The sequence below is a fragment of the Mizuhopecten yessoensis genome, unplaced genomic scaffold (genome assembly GCF_002113885.1).
Source record: "Mizuhopecten yessoensis strain PY_sf001 unplaced genomic scaffold, ASM211388v2 scaffold11097, whole genome shotgun sequence".
In the NCBI taxonomy this organism is placed as follows: Eukaryota; Metazoa; Mollusca; class Bivalvia; order Pectinida; family Pectinidae; genus Mizuhopecten; species Mizuhopecten yessoensis.
In genome coordinates, this window is record NW_018408878.1 from 164,449 (window position 1) to 184,189 (window position 19,741).

At 36.5% G+C, this 19,741-nt stretch overlaps 1 protein-coding gene across 4 annotated transcripts in view; it reads left to right on the plus strand.

The window, feature by feature from the left end:
* The window catches only part of LOC110465679, a 128,650-nt gene that overhangs the window by 56,059 nt on the left and 52,850 nt on the right, over nt 1-19,741 (plus strand). For all 4 annotated transcript variants that reach the window (XM_021521647.1, XM_021521645.1, XM_021521646.1 and 1 more), the window contains exons 2-3: nt 10,444-10,639; nt 16,801-16,949. In XM_021521647.1, the coding sequence (XP_021377322.1) occupies nt 10,461-10,639; nt 16,801-16,949 (328 nt within the window). In that variant the 5' untranslated portion in view covers nt 10,444-10,460. The remainder of the gene's footprint in view (nt 1-10,443; nt 10,640-16,800; nt 16,950-19,741) is intronic.

Genomic DNA, 19,741 nt, shown 5'->3' on the forward strand with positions numbered 1-19,741 from the left:
TCGATGACGTTGATTTGTCCCACTGCGCTTGTAAGTATAAACCGTTCGTCGCCAACAATATTGGTGATTCCTATGGGGAGGAAATTTGATAGCATTGTTCAGACTTCTTTTCAAACACTTAGAGGCAATGCGAGCTAAATATAGCTCCGTCATCTTCGTTTTATCGCGTAACGATTCAAAACAAAATCCCATAAAATGTGAAGCGTTCTAAACTGCTCAGATGCGGGATTAATTTTATCAGGAAATGGTTACGTAAGAAATGAAAGTCGGTCTCGTATGCAAAAACCTGTAACCAGTGTAAGACGTTATTGTTTAAAATTCATTATTTACGTTGACGTCTATGCGTCATCGTGTGGACGGCCTTGGCGAAACTTCACAGTCGCGTCTCGCGAAGTATATAAATGTTCACCGACTTAGCAAAAGACGATTTGGCCGATATAATTTTATGAAATGTTTACACATTTCTCCGACCCGTAATTCACTTTCCGTTTAAATCGAGTTGTTGATTTGAAGGATTGTATTTGTTAAATTTTAACCAAATATATCAGGGCGATACATCACATAACAATAAACAAGTGGTAACTGACAAACAATGGGTAAACGACAGACAACGGGTAACCAAAGAACGTGGGTAAACGAAAGATAAAGGGTAACATACAATGGGTAAACGACAGACAATGGATGAACAACAAACAAAGGGTAGCTAGAGACAATGGGTAAATCAGACACAATGGGTAAATCAGAGACAATGCGTAAATCAGAGACAATGGGTAAACGACATACTTCGGGTTACCGATAGACATTGATAAACCAACAAATAATGAATTACAAACATTGGGTACATGGGCCTCGAGGTCGAGGATTGAGGAAAGAATATACCTGCCGTAACACCCTTCATGTTGTAGGAGGCTATTAATGGGGGAACCCCTGTTGAATTGCAGATGTACCCTCTCCTATGGAACATAAAAGCAGCCAACATAAGGCTGTTGGACCAATTGAAACGTTTTGGATATTTTGTTTCCTATTTACTTCCTTCCAACTTTTATAATTTGATGGCGCCTTTCTGGCAATACATCGGTTTCTTAGTGTTTAACGCACGCTCACGTGAGAATATGGGTTCTGTCCCAAGGCCGGGACATACCAAAGTTCTTAACAAAAGTGTAATGCTAAACTTTAAATATTAAAGTTTACTAGTTGTCACTCTAATGTGACCGAGTGGTACACTGTGCTGTGTGCACTCGACATGATAGTTCAGTCAGGTATAGTTTGTGCATGTATCCCTCTTTAAGACGGCATCAGATCCGCGTTATCGCAAAGAGGCAAATACATTAGCATACCACCTCCAGCACACATACATGTACACATACACACATACATGTACACACAAACACATACATGTACACATACACACATACATGTACACATACACACATACATGTACAAATACACACATACATGTACAAATACACACATACATGTACACATATACACATACATGTACTCATACACACAGACATGTACACATACACACATACATGTACACATACTCACATACATGTACACATATACACATACATGTACTCATACACACAGACATGTACACATACACACATACATGTACACATAAACACATACATGTACACATACACACATACATGTACTCATATACACATACATGTACACATACACACATACATTTACACATGTACACATACATGTTCAGATACACACATACATGTATACATACACACATACATGTACACATACACACATAGATGTACAAATACACATATATATGTACACATACACACATACATATACACACATACATGTACACATACACACATACAGTTATCGCAAAGAGGCAAATACATTAGCATACCTCCTCCAGCACACATACATGTACACATACACACAAACATGTACACATACACACATACATGTACAAATACACACATACATGTACACACATACATGTTCACACATACATGTACACATAAACACATACATGTACACACATACATGTTCACACATACATGTACACATACACACACACATGTACACATACACACATACATGTACACATACGCACATACATGTACACATACACACATACATGTACCCACAAACACATACATGTACACATACACACATACATGTACTCATATACACATACATGTACACATACACACATACACACATACATGTACACATACACACAAACATGTACACATACACACATACATGTACACATAACATACATGTACACATACACACATACATTTACACATGTACACATACATGTGCACATACACCCATACATGTATACATACCCACATACATGTACACATACACACATACATGTACTCATATACACATACATGTACACATACACACATACACACATACATGTACACATACACACAAACATGTACACATACACACATACATGTACAAATACACACATACATGTACACATATACACATACATGTGCACATACACACATACATGTACACATACACACATGCATGTACACACATACACCTATATGTACACATATACACATACACACATACATGTACACATACACACGTACATGTACACATACACACATACATGTACACATACAAACATACATGTACACACATACATGTACACATACACACATACATTTACACATACACACATACATGCACACATACACAAAAACATGTACACATACACACATACATGTACACATACAAACATACATGTACACACATACATGTACACATACACACATACAAGTACACATACACACATACATGTACACACATACATGGTCACACATATATGTACACATACACACATACATGTACACACATATATGTACACATACACACATACATGTACACACATACATATTCACACATATATGTACACATACACACATACATGTACACACATACACCTATATGTACGCATATACACATACACACATACATGTACACATACACACATACATGTACACTTACACGCATACACACACATATACACATACACAAAAAGCACATGGAGGTACATTGAATGTTGTGATCTTGGCTGTTAATGGAACGTTTAACCCTTTACAACTTACCAAATACTGAGGAAACCTAAATGAAAAAAATGCACATTCATGACCTAAGCTGTTAATAGCACGTTTAACATAACAAACCAAAGCCAAACAATTGGTTATAATAATAAGTTACCCACAAACAATGAATAACCAAAGATAAAAGGTAATATAATGCAAAACAAACGGCATGTGTAAAAGTTAAAAAAATAAAGTAAATAAGTTTTGCAATATTTGTGATAGATGCATTTTCGTCTCTTTGATGTGCTCTGCCTAAATGAAAAAGAAAGAAAAGTCAATTCTTGTGAGCATACAAGCAATTATTTGCCCCTAAGATATCCCGGTATTACTGATTTGTGAGTATATTTATTAACGTTTATTGCTTTTATGCCCTTGCATCTCTTGTGAGTCTTTATATAACATGACATTCCGATCATCTGGTCCACATGCCACTGTTAAGCATGACATATATATATTTACAATGTTGGAAGTTTGGTGTTTATAACATTGCGTGAATAGGGCCCTCATCTGATAATACGATGAAAATAAATGCACAAGGACGACACCAGGCGGCGATATGATGGTTGTTCCTGTACAAGGACGACACCTGGCGGCGATATGATGGTTGTTCCTGTACAAGGACGACACCAGGCGGCGATATGATGATTGTTCCTGTACAAGGACGACACCTGGCGGCGATATGATGGTTGTTCCTGTACAAGGGCGACACCTGGCGGCGATATGATGGTTGTTCCTGTACGAGTACGACACCTGGCGGCGATATGCTGGTTGTTCCTGTACGAGTACAACACCTGGCGGCGATATGATGGTTGTTCCTGTACAAGGATGGTACCAGGTGTCGATACGATGAGAGCATATGGAAAGGAACGCCTACAGGTGGCAATGCGATGATGGTATATGTCACCGATGCCACCAGGTGGCAAAGCGGTGATTGTACTTGCACAAGGTCGCTACCATTTGACGATGCTGTGATTGTACATGTTCAGAAACGCCACAGCTGGCAGTGTAAAGCTTAAATATGTACGAAGATGCGACCTGGTGGCGATGTTAAGATTGATTGAAATATAACCTGATTAATTATCTTTTTTTAATAGAGGCAGCTTGGAAATGTAATCATTTTTCTTTGATGTATTTATTTCGCACTACAGAAGAGATCCATCATCTTGTCACATATGGAATGGAACGTGGGCTGAAAATAGGTCGTCACTTTGTACCCGGAGCGCATATATATAATTCCTGTCGTTTCCCGACTCGCTGTAATAGCCTTGTCATTCATCTTATGTTATATGATGCAAGGAATTTATTTGATGTTTTTTTATTTTTTATGAACACTAAAACGTCGAGAAACTGGTAAGGACCTAATTTGTCCTGATCTTTCTGAAAGTGTTTCGGTAAATCAGTCCCTTCATCACACTCCAAGGCTCGGCTTTTTAGAGCTTTGCTTGCTGTATGTTATCAGAAAAAGGGGTTCTATACAATTTTATATATATATAAAAAAAATCACCTATTCATTATTCTCCTATTTGTATCCTGCAGTTTTAATTGTAGAAATTATATATTTTTTTACATTTAACACATTAACTCATAAATATTAAACAAAGATATGGTGTAGGTGAAGTCGGAGGTCAATATGTTTTCCGTTTTTGTTAGCTTTGGTGTATAAGTGATACCGACCCCAATTTCTCGAACATTCCTCGACTTTTTGAAATTCCTTAACTTCAGTTTTCCAGCGCAACGCAGAGCTGAGGTGAAAAGATATTTTATCTGCTGCAAAGGTTTCCTATATATATATATATACAACGTAACGAGTAGAAGAAAATCAGAGACAATGCACGTCCTCTATATCCTGAAAATGCCTTTGGAATAAATATTTGTTGAAGGAATTTATTTAAATATGAAGAACGTTTGTCGTATCATCAAGTTATTTCAATTGAAATGTGAAGCCTTTTGCTTCATTTGTATCCTAATACGGAATGTAAATGAGGTAACTATGTGTTTTATTGACCTTGATTACCACTTAGATATTGTTTAATGATTTTATTAATTAATGATTTTATTAATATGTGTAACATAAAATTGTGTTCCACACATAAATCACCTACCTTAACGTATCTTAACACAAACACTGTTACATCAAACTATGTCTTCTTAACGAGTTTGGCGAGGCAAGGTTGTCCAATTACTTTTGATTTTGTGAACAACAAGCTGATTGCTTAGTTTGCACAATTAGTCTAACGGTAATCAACATTACCAGGAAATCCAGATGCGTCAAAGGAACTGATATCAATGGAAAACATAAGGCTGGTAATAATGTTTTTAAAGACTTTTCTACTAATTCATATTGACTGATGTGCTTGAAAGGCTGTTTCTATATAATACACAGTCCTGCTTACAGTCCGCTCAATTTCACTAGCTGACATCACATACATAAAGGCGATAGACCATTTTGCGTCCATGGTTCATTTGACTGGAGGTCAGCTTGTTCCTGTAACAATTTAGACTTCAAATGTCGTTCATTTTTTGCAGACACATTGTTCCAGTGGGTTGAACACAGTTACTGCACATTTTCTTCTCTTAAAGTATGTCTGGTACTGACTCTCAGATGTTTATGTTGGTAACCCCTGGTTTCAGAGTAATATTATCTTCTGTAAGACATGTCCTTACCTCACACACATATATAGCATACCAACCCCGCGCTTTCTGTACTTAACTTTTGGGAACCAAAGTCGTTTTAAGCAATACTGGTGTGGTTTGTCTTATAGTTGGATTTTTAAGTAAGTTGGTCATCTTTATTTCCAAGAGAAGGCATGTTTTTCGCAAGGAGTGGCGACTATATTGTGGGGCAGAACTTGGGATTTGGAAAGGTGACTTGTATAAAGTTGGGGTTTTCGACTAGTTTGGGCATTTAAACGTAATTACGTGATTCCTTACAACTGCTTCTATCACTGCGGTCACAGACATATATTTTAACTGTGTTTTTTATGGCTATAAAAGATCACTCAGATACTTGTTTTGTTCTTTCTTTTCTCTACTTTTGTTCTAACATATTCAGTTTTGAAAGTATGCTACCGAATGTTTGATACAGTTTTAATTTCCATATGGTTGCATCATTTTCAAAATATTCCGTTTTATAAGCAACCATTCAATTCATGCAAACAATTTTCTGATGCCGTTTCAGAGTTTTGACCTGTCCTAGGGTGCTGATATAGGTGTTGAATTTTCAAACACGGAGGCCAAGCTAACTGATCGATACTTTCCTACCAGAATGATCAAACCATGTATTGTGTATTTATCATAAATTTGTCATTTTGATGGTGTTGCTTCCCTACACCTTCCGGTACGGCTTTGTCTAAGATGATTTTCAATGGTTGTGATATCTGCTTTTTTTTATCAGAATCAAATAATGTATGTTAACCGTCTGATTTAAGTGCTGAATACGGGTTTAGCTGCGTAATTCACTGTTCAACAGGTCAGCGTGTCACAAGTATGTCGGCTGACTGTAGGCTTCTTTTGAGAAAATCGGACCATCATCTTATGTTATAGCGTCTGGCTCAAATGTTTATTTTGACAAAATGATATAATGTATCTTAACGGATGCAAAAATGAGAATCCCTGAAATATGAAGAAATATTAGCTGTTCTTAGATAAATGTCAGAACTCGAAGCGTTCATCTTAAGCCCAAAAAAATAATTATACAATATGGAAATGACAGGTTATAAAATACCATCTGTCATTGCTACTAAAGTCGAGTGTGAAGCAGACTCACGGATTTCCTGTTTAATAAACATGTACAGAGTATTTGATCATATCATTTAATTTTTGTTTTATAATTTTATATTTTATCGTTTGGAAATATATATGACGTGACAAGATGTATTAAGTACTGAAAGGAATTACAACTTTGGAACTGTCAAAAGAGGGAATTAACATAGCATCCATGTATATATTGGAACTGGAAGGCTCAAAACAAAATTTGTTGTGATACCTTAGTGATAAATATCGAATTACTTCATAGCTTTGTACAACATTGTCGGACATCAAACTAATATAAATATAATAGATAATTCGTATTCTTACAGTAACAATCCTCAATCATCGTCTTCGTTGGTGAAAATAAACTCCCGTCTAAAAACAAAATGAAACAGATAAAACACATGATCTGTAAAACAATATAGTTAATTCAACAGACACCTTGAATTGTTTGATTAATAATGACAAATCGAAAAGCCAAACATTATATGTAAGGTCAGAGTGTAATAGAAAATTAAATATAAATAATTTTACTCAAGTTCTGTGATGAGTTAATAAAGAGTGTTATCAGAATAATGCCATTTGTTCTTAATTTGAAAAGGTTTACAATATTTGGACATTTAGTGATATAAGTGACAATATATAGAAAACGATTGTAACTCAGAAGCCTTACTTGGGCGTAAAGCTGCAAGCAATAACGTATGAAATATTCAAGGAATTACAATATATCAATAAATATATCCGTTATCATCATTTTTGTATCCGTATATGTCACAATGTTAAACTAAGCGCATAGTTTACTATTTCTCTTAAGACGAACACCAAATCTATTCCATTTTCTCGTTAACGATTATCATTTTTGGGTGAATATTTATCTTAGAGTTTAGTCTTGTTCATGTCCAAAAGGCACTCTTTGCTGACAAGTATGGTGAGTAGTCTCCCCTGTTTCGGTTCATCAGACCCGGAAGTCTGTTTCATTAGAACCGGAAGTCGGTAGTTCATCTTAAGGTGTCAGAAGTAAAAAGTGCAAGGGTATGCCAGACTCCAAGACAAACTACATAGGATCTCCTTTTAAAACCGGATATTGAAACTTCCCGGTTTTCCATTTAACTCTTACGTGTCAGAAATTAAGTATTTCCTTTGCTCATGCGCTGTAGTATGTTTATCTGCTTATCCATTTATACTCGATATTGGAGACGTCTATACGACTGTCCGGGGTAAATGTGTCTCGTGAATTCTTAAAGTTCGTGACGTGTTCTCACGTTAGATGCACTTAGTGAAATGTTTGTATCGACATAAACGGACACGTTATCAACACTTCCGGTAGCCGGAATCACGAATCACGACTGCTCGATCACATCCAGTGCAAATGTCTGTGACCTTTTGCCGCAACATTAGTGTTAGATTTCCTCGTATGAGCTTCACACGGAGCACCTTATTGTTATGTTGTGATTTTGATCTTTTTGTATCAAAATAAGTTTTATAATGATGAAGTTTTATTGTAATGTGGGTTTGTGGTTGAGCTGTTTTTAATTTGTGTAGCACTTATAGAATTCGTCATTTAAAGTGAACTTTCAAAGAGATTTGAAGCAAAATATCGTATAATGTGTATTTCTTTTTTGTACAAATTACATGTAAAAATATGTTTAGTACCAGCTGTACATTTAAGCGAAACTCGCAATTTAGTATACAATCGAACTGCGAAATCACAAGAAACTAAATTGTATATGTATTAAGAAAGAAAGTATATAACAATTAAGTCAATAAAATTACAGTTGTAAAGTCACAATTTCATGACGGGAGCTAAAGGCATATCCGACTAATAAGACAAGGATGAACAATACTAAGTGAGCCGACGAGTACATTAGCCTCCTATTCAATAACATATCTGTTGAACTTGCCGCCAATAGGCAGCTATCCGAGGGTGCTAACAAGTAAGAAGCTGCAGCGCCAACCGTTGGTCTCGTATCGCGCACCACTGTCGCTTGACTACAGCGAAAAGAGGAATCACAGCAGTGTCGTCTATTTACTTTCATTAACAGTTTTGTGCTTTCCTGCTTTTTAAACATTTGTCTAAAAGATCAATAATTTTCAAAAATAGGAGTGGAGAGTTCCTCTTGATAAGAAAACACGAGTGTCGTTGTCTACGCTGCAAGAATGTTTAACATAATTAAAAACAAAAGAAAAAAAAGGAATGAACCGAGTTTAAAAAACAATAATGATCCTTTATCGTGTAATACCGTTGATTATGATATATGCGTAACCTTTAAACGCGTTACAAACTAACTGCGTGTATAACCAGTACTCCTATGGTAAGCAGAGGAAACTCTTCCGTGACTTCGATCCGGTGATTGTATAAATGACCACGGAGTGTTTCTATCTACCGGACATTAATACTTTCCGGCAAGTCGTAAACGTCGAGCACAAACACGGAATTTGTACATTTCCCTAACGCTAGTGCATTTGACAGTGAAAGTTTTATATTTTTTTAACATTACCATGGTGAGCAAAGCGTTAAATTTCGCAAAAAAATAAAGAGAATAAAAATATAATTTTACGTTTTTTTTGCTATGTTTCTGCATAAGATGGTCTAAGGGCAAATGCTATTTAACTCTGTGAGCTACGATGTGGAACTATACACAAAACACTAACGTTGGTATGCAAATCACACATTTGTTGTACCTTTGTGATAGCTCAAATCGACTGACCACTGGATATCAGAATTAAAGACATATTCTGTCTAACCGTTCTCACATCAGGGTCTCCGCTGAGGCGATCTACACATTCGAACCGTGGATATCGGTGTCACAGGTCACAGAGAACACGATCCACATTGAGCAGTCCTACGTATTTGGAGCACTCCAATTGCTGAATGAATGTTCGTACTTTTGATTTTTTGTACCGCTGATGAATTAAACCAAGCAGGTCGGAGATAGAGAAAATTATACACCTGCAGTTTCCCCACTGCATGGTTGTAAGAGGCGACTAATGTTGGAACCCCCTGCAGAATTAGCTTTTGTGCTCTCTACTGGGAGACACAAAAGCAACCAAAATAAATCTGCAGCACCCATGGCAATATTTGCGATCTTTTTATTTCTCTCTACTTCTTACTATTTTTTGTTTCCTACTAGCGCCTTGCTTGGCAATACCTCACTATTGGATTTAATGTTGAGCGTTCACTCATGTGATGAAGGAAAGGAGTTTTGTCCCCAGGTCGGGCCAAACCAACGTCCTTGGAGAATGTAGTTGTTATTCCCTGCTTGGCGTTTGGCACTTCGGGTAATGGCCAACTGATTCACCCGTTGTCAGTATACTTTGACAGGGTGGAATGCTGAGCTGGGTGCCTTCGGCGTGGTATTTCAGTGGGGTAGCACTATAAAATTGGCATCAGATCTGCGTTATCACAAGGAGGCAATTACACCAACGTACCCTGTCTCCGGCACAAATACACAAATGCACGCGTACACAGCACCCATAAAGGCATGGCCTTTTGTGACCCTGTGCAACTCGCCAACAACTGAATGTCGGTTTCCTATGTTTTGTTTACTTTAATTTCAAATATGTTGTTTGATTGGTACAGGTTGACCAAATGACGTCATGACCATGGAGGATGAGGCGGTGATTATCACCCCCTGGTCAGAATACCTCATCACCGCCAAACACATAAATGACTGCTCCCTCCAGCCTCATTCACTTCCGCCGTACATCGCCTGGGACGCCATTCTTCACCTGGCACCGGAAACAGATGATTTACGTCACATCATCACCTCTAACAAGTGAGAAATATCTTATTTTAGTTGAATATATAAGGGAAAACGTGTACATGTACAAATTCAACTGTCGGCTTTCGTCTCACGGCAAAACACGGGCACATCAAGAAAAGCTTTCACCATACAATGTCCAAACAAAACATATTATCGCATTATGCAATAGCATTGATTTATAGTGTTATATGCAATATTTTAAAGCCTTCATTCGTAACCAGTATTTGACATTTTGGCTTTGGTCTCGAAAAATTGTAAATGGTCTTACCAGAGGTGATTTGGGAGAAAAACGGCTAGGATGTCAAATGTCCTATTCGTGTCTAATTTTCTTTTTGGAACTCATCGACATTGAAGGTAGATTAATGTCCAGATTGTCATGTTTGTTAATTGGTATCAATTTATAAAAAGAGCCGATAAACGCATAAGAGCAAGAGAGAATCGAACGGCGGCGTGCTCACACGAATCCCATTCGGACATCAAGTCTTTGGTGAATTCCAAGTCCTCATATGTACCTAACCTGATCCATATAAGCAGATTTTTTAAGTTCAAATAATTTTCATTCACCATATTCTATCTTTACTTCATTGAAAGTCGGCCAGGGTTAGGTTCTTGGAGTCAACACTTTCTTACAAAATGTGTCTTCACGTAGGATGGGACTAATTAAGATTTCAATTGATCATTTCATGCACAAGTACAAGCTTCAAATACTAAATTGAATGTATACACTCATACTTTGTACTATGAATGTTAAACAATTTACTTGCAGAATATAATTGTTACATAATCCGGATAAATGTCCATATCCGTCTCTTTTATTACTATAGTATGCACACACGATGACTTCCGGTTTAATAATAAAAAAACTTTTTTAATGAACTCTTGTACCATTCGTCCTCCAATACTATCTCCGGACTTCTAATGAATATCATATTGTGGTTAAAGAAGGCTGATTTTTTTCCGTCAAAATATATCACACGTATTTTAACGATTTTCCTTTGCTTTTGGCGTTTTGTCAAAAAATGTGCATGTTACATAGACTTTATTTGTTGTCTGAGGACAGAGCTCTGACGTCAGCGAACTTGGGTTAAAAAGCCAAGGTCAGACATAATTGAACACAAATAAAGTTATTGTAGTTAATTTCGCACAAGGGATTCCTCTGGTGTCATCACACAGTTTAATTATAGGATTCATGCGGTTTTTATGTCCTATAATGTCAATTAATCACATGAAATTATTTTCATTTTGTTTAACGACATCCTTCTCGGAATATAGCGCGATGATAAAACAGTGGTTAATTTGATGTGGATGGTATGTCACGTGACTAAATCCGGAAGCTGTTCAGCATGACTTCCGCTTAGACTATTACGATAACCAATAAAACACGGGCTTTATAGCCCCCGTGCCGTGTCATTAAAACGCTTGCCAGTATGTATTTGCTAAACGTTACAGAGCACACGAATCCTTATTAATGACGGTCTCCACATATTAACCCCATGCACGGTCGCGGGAAAGGTGGATAGTGGTCGTAAATCGCTGAGCGTGAAACACTACAATTCTACGTGGCATTGCGCGTGATATTTCCTCTTATTACGACACGCCATTGGCCAAGATTCGGAAACAAGCGAATTCAACAAGTACGACTTTCATCGTCATTTCAACTAATTATCAAACGCTATCGGGACTATGTTTTTTGTGTGTACTCGCCTATACAAATCCCTACACTAGAAGTACAACTTTACTGTTTGATCAAAGTAAAACGTACAAACCAATACTGTGCTCGGAGACACTAAAACGTTTGCTTGCGCTGTGCGTTTTGATGGAGTTGTCCTATCTTATATGTATCAATTGTGTTCGGGGACACTAAATTTTCATTTCCGTTGAACGCTTTCATGGAGTAGCCCTCTACTGTGTATAGCCCCTAGATTGTATCTTTATGTTATTCGGTATCTATAAATAACTTCAGTTACACAATCCATATATTGATATCTTGCGTATTTAAATCAGAACCTATATTTTGAAAACAATTACCCATAACACTTGACTACATTAGGTTTGGCCTAATGCATTCGGTAGATACGGATAGGGCCTGGATCACAGATCTAGCAAAGCGAGGGGGCGGGGGATGGGGGCAGGGTGATCTGGGGTGGGCAACGTTACCAAATACCCTGAACAATCGCAATCTAAGACAATTTAAATAAATGGAGAATATATTATATAGCCTAAAAAAGACGCGTACCTTATCAGATAGATCATTTACTTCACTAGTAACAATTAGTGATCTTATATATCAAGTTGACGATTGGAACTGGGGAATAGAGAGAAAAGATTTTATCACGAATGGGATAAACTGTTTCTGATCTACATGTAATAATTATTTGTGATACACTTTTACTTTTGGAATATGAAGTCATTTTGTTGATGGTATGAACGAAACGAAGAGTGCGTTAATGTAATGTAGTTTGAATGAAGCTGTATTTAGTACAACAAATACAGCTTAACTCATTCACCCCTGAAATTTCATAATGAACTATTCCAACCTTTGAACTGGAAGAGTTCAAATGCGTCTTCAGGGGTGAATGAGTTAACCATCATCACTACAGTCGGATCCCGGTAGTGCAATTAAGAAAAACGTCACTCAAAATGTCTTGAGATTTTTGCTAAGTTATAAAAATAGTCAGGGCATAATCCGTAAGCTGTCATCATCAAATATATTTCATGAAGAACTTTTCAGATGTTTGAATTTAATACAAGGACATTTTGAACAACACCATATTGATTTATGAGGTAACACAGAACTGATTATATATAGTTTTTGTATAATTCCCCGATGAGGACGACATTGACTAAATATTGACTGCTAATCCCGTCTCTCGTCCTGTCCTCATGTTCAGCAAGCCCGTCTGTTAATTAAGCTGCCATAGCTTGCCGATTCGTGTCATTTGTACTGTCAAGCTGAAAAAAGCAGTGTGTTATCTCTGACAGACGTCAAAGATACGAACCCCATTACATTAGTCACGTGTACGAATTCCCTATATACCTTACTGAGTTCTTTGGAGAATCATGTATGACATTTTGCCTTTTCGCTCTGTCGCCTGCGAACAGACGTCAACAAACAGAACGAAAGGATGAAAAAGCGCAAAAGCAAAACACGGAAAAATTGTAAAACTGAAGAAAAACGCCAAAGCGTAGAAATAAAATTTCACATTTCTACCTTTTTTGGCGTTATTTCGGTTTTCTTTGGTTTTTTTTGTTTCATGTCTTTCATGTTTTGCGGGATTTTGTCTTTTTGACATTTAAAGACAAAATGTCGTATATCAGACTGTATGCTCTAGAGCTACCCTACCCAGCGACACCAGACTGCCCTTTTAAAGCCCCTTCCAGCGACTTAACACACAAGTGACACACGATGATGGTGATGGACTCCGGTCTCTGACGTGTGATATTGTAAAGAGCTGTAATTTAACCAACACCTAAATATATTGATATATATATTTGCGACTTTGTTTTAAAATATTTTATTGCAGGGACTTGATTCGAAAAAGAAAAATATATTGAATTAACGATTTAATTTCGCTAAAATATTTATCTCCCGGAAATGCAGGTGATATACCATAACTGTAAGGAATTAAGTCGTAAAGGCTGTTTAGGTTTATAATGCGTAATTTGTTCTTTGTGCTTTGAGCAATTTACCTGGTGTTTAGTTTTTGTAATGCATGGCTGTCAGCTGTCGGAGAAGATATTTGCGCCAGTATTATAATATACCTTATAATATTCTTTGCGAGATCTTTACGACCAAATACACTATATGTATTAGCTGATCTTCAAACGGCCGTGCTATCCCTCGTGAGCTTTATAAACCGATAGAATAACTTTAAATCTTTGATAAATGTTTATAGAACAGAAAGGAAATCTTGGATGCCCAATGACTGAAAATGTCTCTCATAAAAATAAAGAAATATTAACATACTATGATAGTTTGTAGTTACTTTATCAATTTTCTCTGTGAATGTAAAATAAACAAAATCAAAATCAAAATACCATGACGTCACCATACAAGACTAGAATCCAAAAACATTAGTAAGACAACATGAAGCAACTATTTGCCTAAACTTGACTTTATTTTCAATCGCCCTTTAAAACTGTGTATTGAAAGACTAAATACCATTTCTTCGCCTATTTTCTTCAAATTGATAATCTGTTTTCATAAAACTTGCGACCTAAGTGTAATTGTCAGGTTAAATAATTCAAAATAATAAGTTTTAAATAAAAGTGCCATTGCACATATATAATCAATCGATGGAAACCCGGTATTACGGAAAAGTAGATAGAGTTTTGTTGAGGTAAACGGAGCTTCAAATAAGTATTCGGTATGCACTTTTTAGACGGTCGGGAACGTGCTCCAAGCACATCTTGCAATAAAAGCGCATGTCTTCAGTCTTTCGTTATTTCGTGTACGTTGAACTTCAGTAATATACAGCTACACATTATCACCAAGTCAGCTCGCGGATATGTGATTAACGGCTGGTCTGTGATATATTTGAAACCGTGTAGTACATGTACATACGTATATTGAATTGTTGTCAAAGGACGTTAGGGACGTGATTACCGGTATCACTGGCACAATGCTCGTCTCCCCATGAATCAGCGAGAACGTAAATCTAACATTCTCTACAAAAGGAAACAAAAACATATAACATACCCATGGTAATTATTGTAGATTTTGTTTTAAACATATTTTATTGTAATTTATATACAATGGGAGTTGGGTACAAGTTTTACAACTTATATTAAGCCTTTCTTTGTAGAGGGTGACAGTTTATAGGCTGTACCGAGATATATACTGACAGAATGGTTGAATAACAGTACCGCAATCTCCCTGTGGTTAAAATTGAAGCAATATAATTTCATAAATATTTAAGTTTACTGGTTTGAAAAGAATTAAAATTCCAATATCCTCATTTAAAAGGGGCACATTGGGGCAACGTGAATCTATGTAAATTGTCGATATTCTTACAGGCACGTACCGGATGTAAGAAAGCGACTTGTAATTCCTCTTTTTTATAAATCATTTACACGTTTCACAACCTGAGTGTAGTGTTTACGGAAAGTTAATAACTTTTGCTATGTAAGTAAAAATAAGAAATGCCAGTTCTATCCTGCTAATTAGAAGAAAGAGCGAAAGCTAGCAGCTGGGTACTACTCACTGTTGTCGAGTCATGGCAATCAGTTACGTATACATAGAAAGTATGTCAGAGGTCACTTCAAGTCGTATTTACCGAGAAGCATACCGAAGATATTGAAAATAAATAATATTATCACATAATGTACTGTGTTATTCAGTGAATATACCCATGTCTATTTTTTGCGTATTTACCCATGTAATATGACCTATCAGCCCTGTGATTGGTTGTAAGTTTCAATGGTTTCAATTGTGACGTCACGCCAAGGACAAGTACATGACGTCACAGACTTGCGCACTGGAGTCAAAATGGCGGCGTTTTACATTTCAAGGTTGCATGAAAATTGTCGTTTAACACGAATAAATGCCACAAATCTTTGATTATGTGATAAAAAGGATCTTATACTCGTTTTCATTTCAAATGTAATTTATGAAACCCGTCACGAATTTCATAAATCTCATATGAAATTGAAATTCATGTAAAATCCTATATATAATAATGAAGAACTGTGTGATAACATATCTACGGAAACAAAATTGTCGATGAAAAGGGATCCAATAAAATCCAAGACGGAGTTATTGACTAGATCATGAAACCATTCTCATGCTCAAACACAGGTTGGATATTTAAGCCCAATTCCTTGTCCTTGTCATACATTTATAAAAATCACAATTTGCCTACGATACGGAATATTATTTTGAAACACTTAAAAGCTGAATACCATTTTCCCCGTTAGCATCTGCCCATTTGATCGTGTCAGACTATTTAAGCGAGTTACAAGAAAGTTGGTCTGAGAACAGAATTCATACCTAAAAGCATGAGAACGGTTTCATGAACGCATGTCTAATACTATTTCCTAGCTGTGCTGTTACTAATCAGATGTTTTGACGATTTTCATTATTACTAGGAACCCGTATATGACACATTGTTACAATAATGCGGGTTGCAAGTGCGGTGGCAATTTGACCTTTATAACTGTTGTTTTATTTATAGACACGGCCACATTTTACGAGTGGATACTGAACGTGATGTTGAGGAGCTTTCCAATCTTCTACTAAACCGCCCACTGCTCATGCGCGTAACCTTGGTACACACAATGGTCGCGAGCAAATACAGCGCCGACACCGTCTCGATATGGGAAGGTAAGTACTTGTTATTGGTTCGAATCTCAAGTCTGCATAGCTCACAAGTGTAATCCTTTTGTCGAGAACAAAATACTGGCATCACTAAATTTAGGTAATACAGTTTGATGAATTAAGGCAGTACAGTATGATAAATTAAGGCAGCACACTATGATAAATTAAGGCAGCACAGTATGATAAATTAAGGCACCACAGTATGATAAATTAAGGCAGTACAGTATGATAAATTAAGGTAGTACAGTATGATAAATTAAGGTAGTACACTATGATATATTAAGGTGGTACAGTATGATAAATTAAGGTAATACAGTATGATATATTAAGGTGGTACAGTATGATAAATTAAGGCACACAGTATAAAACCGTCTTACTGAACATTGGGAGTCGTATACGCCATCTGAATTGAACTGATAAGTTTGTCCTATTTTCACACAATCCTTCATCCATGCTACGTTTTAGTCTGAAAAAATTTTCCGGTGTTGTTTTTAACATTTACTCCTTATAATCAAACTTGTTTGTTGTAATATGACCCATAAACTTTGTTTTATTTTGTAAAACTTTATTGAACGTTAACCTTCTGCTATTGCAGAGTTATCTTCTCTTGGGAGCAGGTATTGATTGTTATGTCATTGGTTTGTGTGAGAAAATTACGTCGTTTTCTCAAAAATTGATGACGTTACTCTCACAAACAAGTGACGTAACAATCAATACCTGCTCACAAGAGAAGATAACTCTGCAACATGCAAAGACGGAATAAAACGTTATTCATATTTGACCGTTCGATATAATTTCGTAAGCAGCTGTCGTTCTTGTAGAATTTTTCCTCTCTTGCAAAGGCTGTTTTATCAGATGACTACAGATATTTTATTATTTCATTTACGTCGTTATTGTGTATTGTCTAACGGAAAATCACGTTTCAAACCTTTAATTTATATTTTAGAAATAAAAAACTGAATTGAAACATTAGATATCAGGATCCATTACCAATTGTTGGGGAAAACATGCAAAAATGATATTTCATGGGATCAATTTATATGTTAAAAAAATGAAACGTAGTATAATTAAAAGCGATGCGTTCTTTCTTTTAAAGACATTGCATTTGGCTGATTCCTTAGAATAAGAAGAGAGAAAAACAAAAAAATAATTTCAAGTAAAAGAACAGTGAAAAGTACATCTTAACCTCTTTACTTTACGAATTTGTTTGTGCGGATAATTACAAGACATATTAACCGCCGGCAAAGCTTTAAAAGTCAGAACCGGAAATGTATGGAAGCATGTGAAATGCGGAAAATGTTGCCGTGGATGAAATACGGAACGGAAGAAATGTTTCTTTTAATTTACGACCCAAACATCATTCATTAGAGTAATAGGGCCACTCAGGTCGCTCGTCCAGATGATGTGTACGATTTGAGTTTTGCTGCTAATTTCGTTGATTACAGCATCTGTTAGCCATGCAATTCATTAGCTAGATTAAAACGTTACACAATCTCCATCCAATCACACTTTAAATTTCGCTTTAATTTGTCTTGAAGATTTGTAATTATTTTCTCTGATTACTTCATATGAATTCACAAGTTTCCAGGACTTCAGAGCAGGAATTGTAATTTTCTGGTTTTTTTTTTCTGTGATCATTTTTTTATGACTTAAGATAAATATAGATGACCAACAGTTTTATACTGGCGTTGGAATGTGCTGATATACCTGAACAGATATGAGACAAATTAACCCTCTAATCGCGTTAAAATAACAACCCGTATACGTCCGGTACATGATAATACGTGTGTGATTGCATAAAAAACAGCAATGATTATTATCGAACTTAAAGACGTTATCGACAAAATGACATCAATTTTAATATACGACATAATTGTTTCTTTTAGTTTGTTTGTTTGTTTGTTTGATTTTGTTTAACGTCCTATTAACAGCTAAGATCATTTAAGAACGGCCTCCCCTGTGTGCAAGATGCATGAGTGTAGTATATGTGTGTATATTTTGGGAGGCTGCGATATGTTCGTGTTTGTCTCCTTGTGATAGCGCGGAACTTATGCCGACTTTATAATGCTACCTCACTGAAACATACTGCCGAAAACACCCAGCAGGACGCCCCACCCGGTCACATTATACTGAAAACGGGCGAACCAGTCATCCCACTCCTAATTTGCTGAGCGTTAAGCAGGAGTAGAAACTACCATTTTTAAAGACTTTGGTATGTCTCGGCCAGGGGACAGAACCCAAAGCCTTCCTCACAGGGGCAAACGCTCAATAAATGGCCAACAGTGAGGCATTGTCAAGGGAGACATTAAGAAGAAGAACGTTATTTAGAAAGGAGAGAAGAGATAAGGTCCCAAATTTAGTCGCCTCTTACGATCATGCAATTGGGGGCAGCAGGTACAATTCTTTTAGAAGAATTGAACTGATAGCAGTAGAGGACCCAGTGTGCTGCGTATGCAATTATGGTTTCGACATGTCCGCATGCTGTCTTTATAATAAGACACAGCTTGCTTTGGTTGAATTGTCTCCGGTCGCAATATAGAATAAAAAGTAAAGAGCAGCGGGATTCAGTTTGTTGAAATACACAATTGTCTGCCATGCCAGAAAAGCAGGTCACGATAGGCTAATCTCTACCAAGTTTCGCATGTTAAAAAAAATGCTACATTTATCAATCCCTTCTATCTTTCTGTTTCTATCTATGTTTCATCCATCCACTTTATTCCCCGCTCTTTTTTACCAAAGCTCTAATTCTCTTTCTCTATCTCTCTCTCCAAATAAATCAAAACAATGGGTGTGTCAAG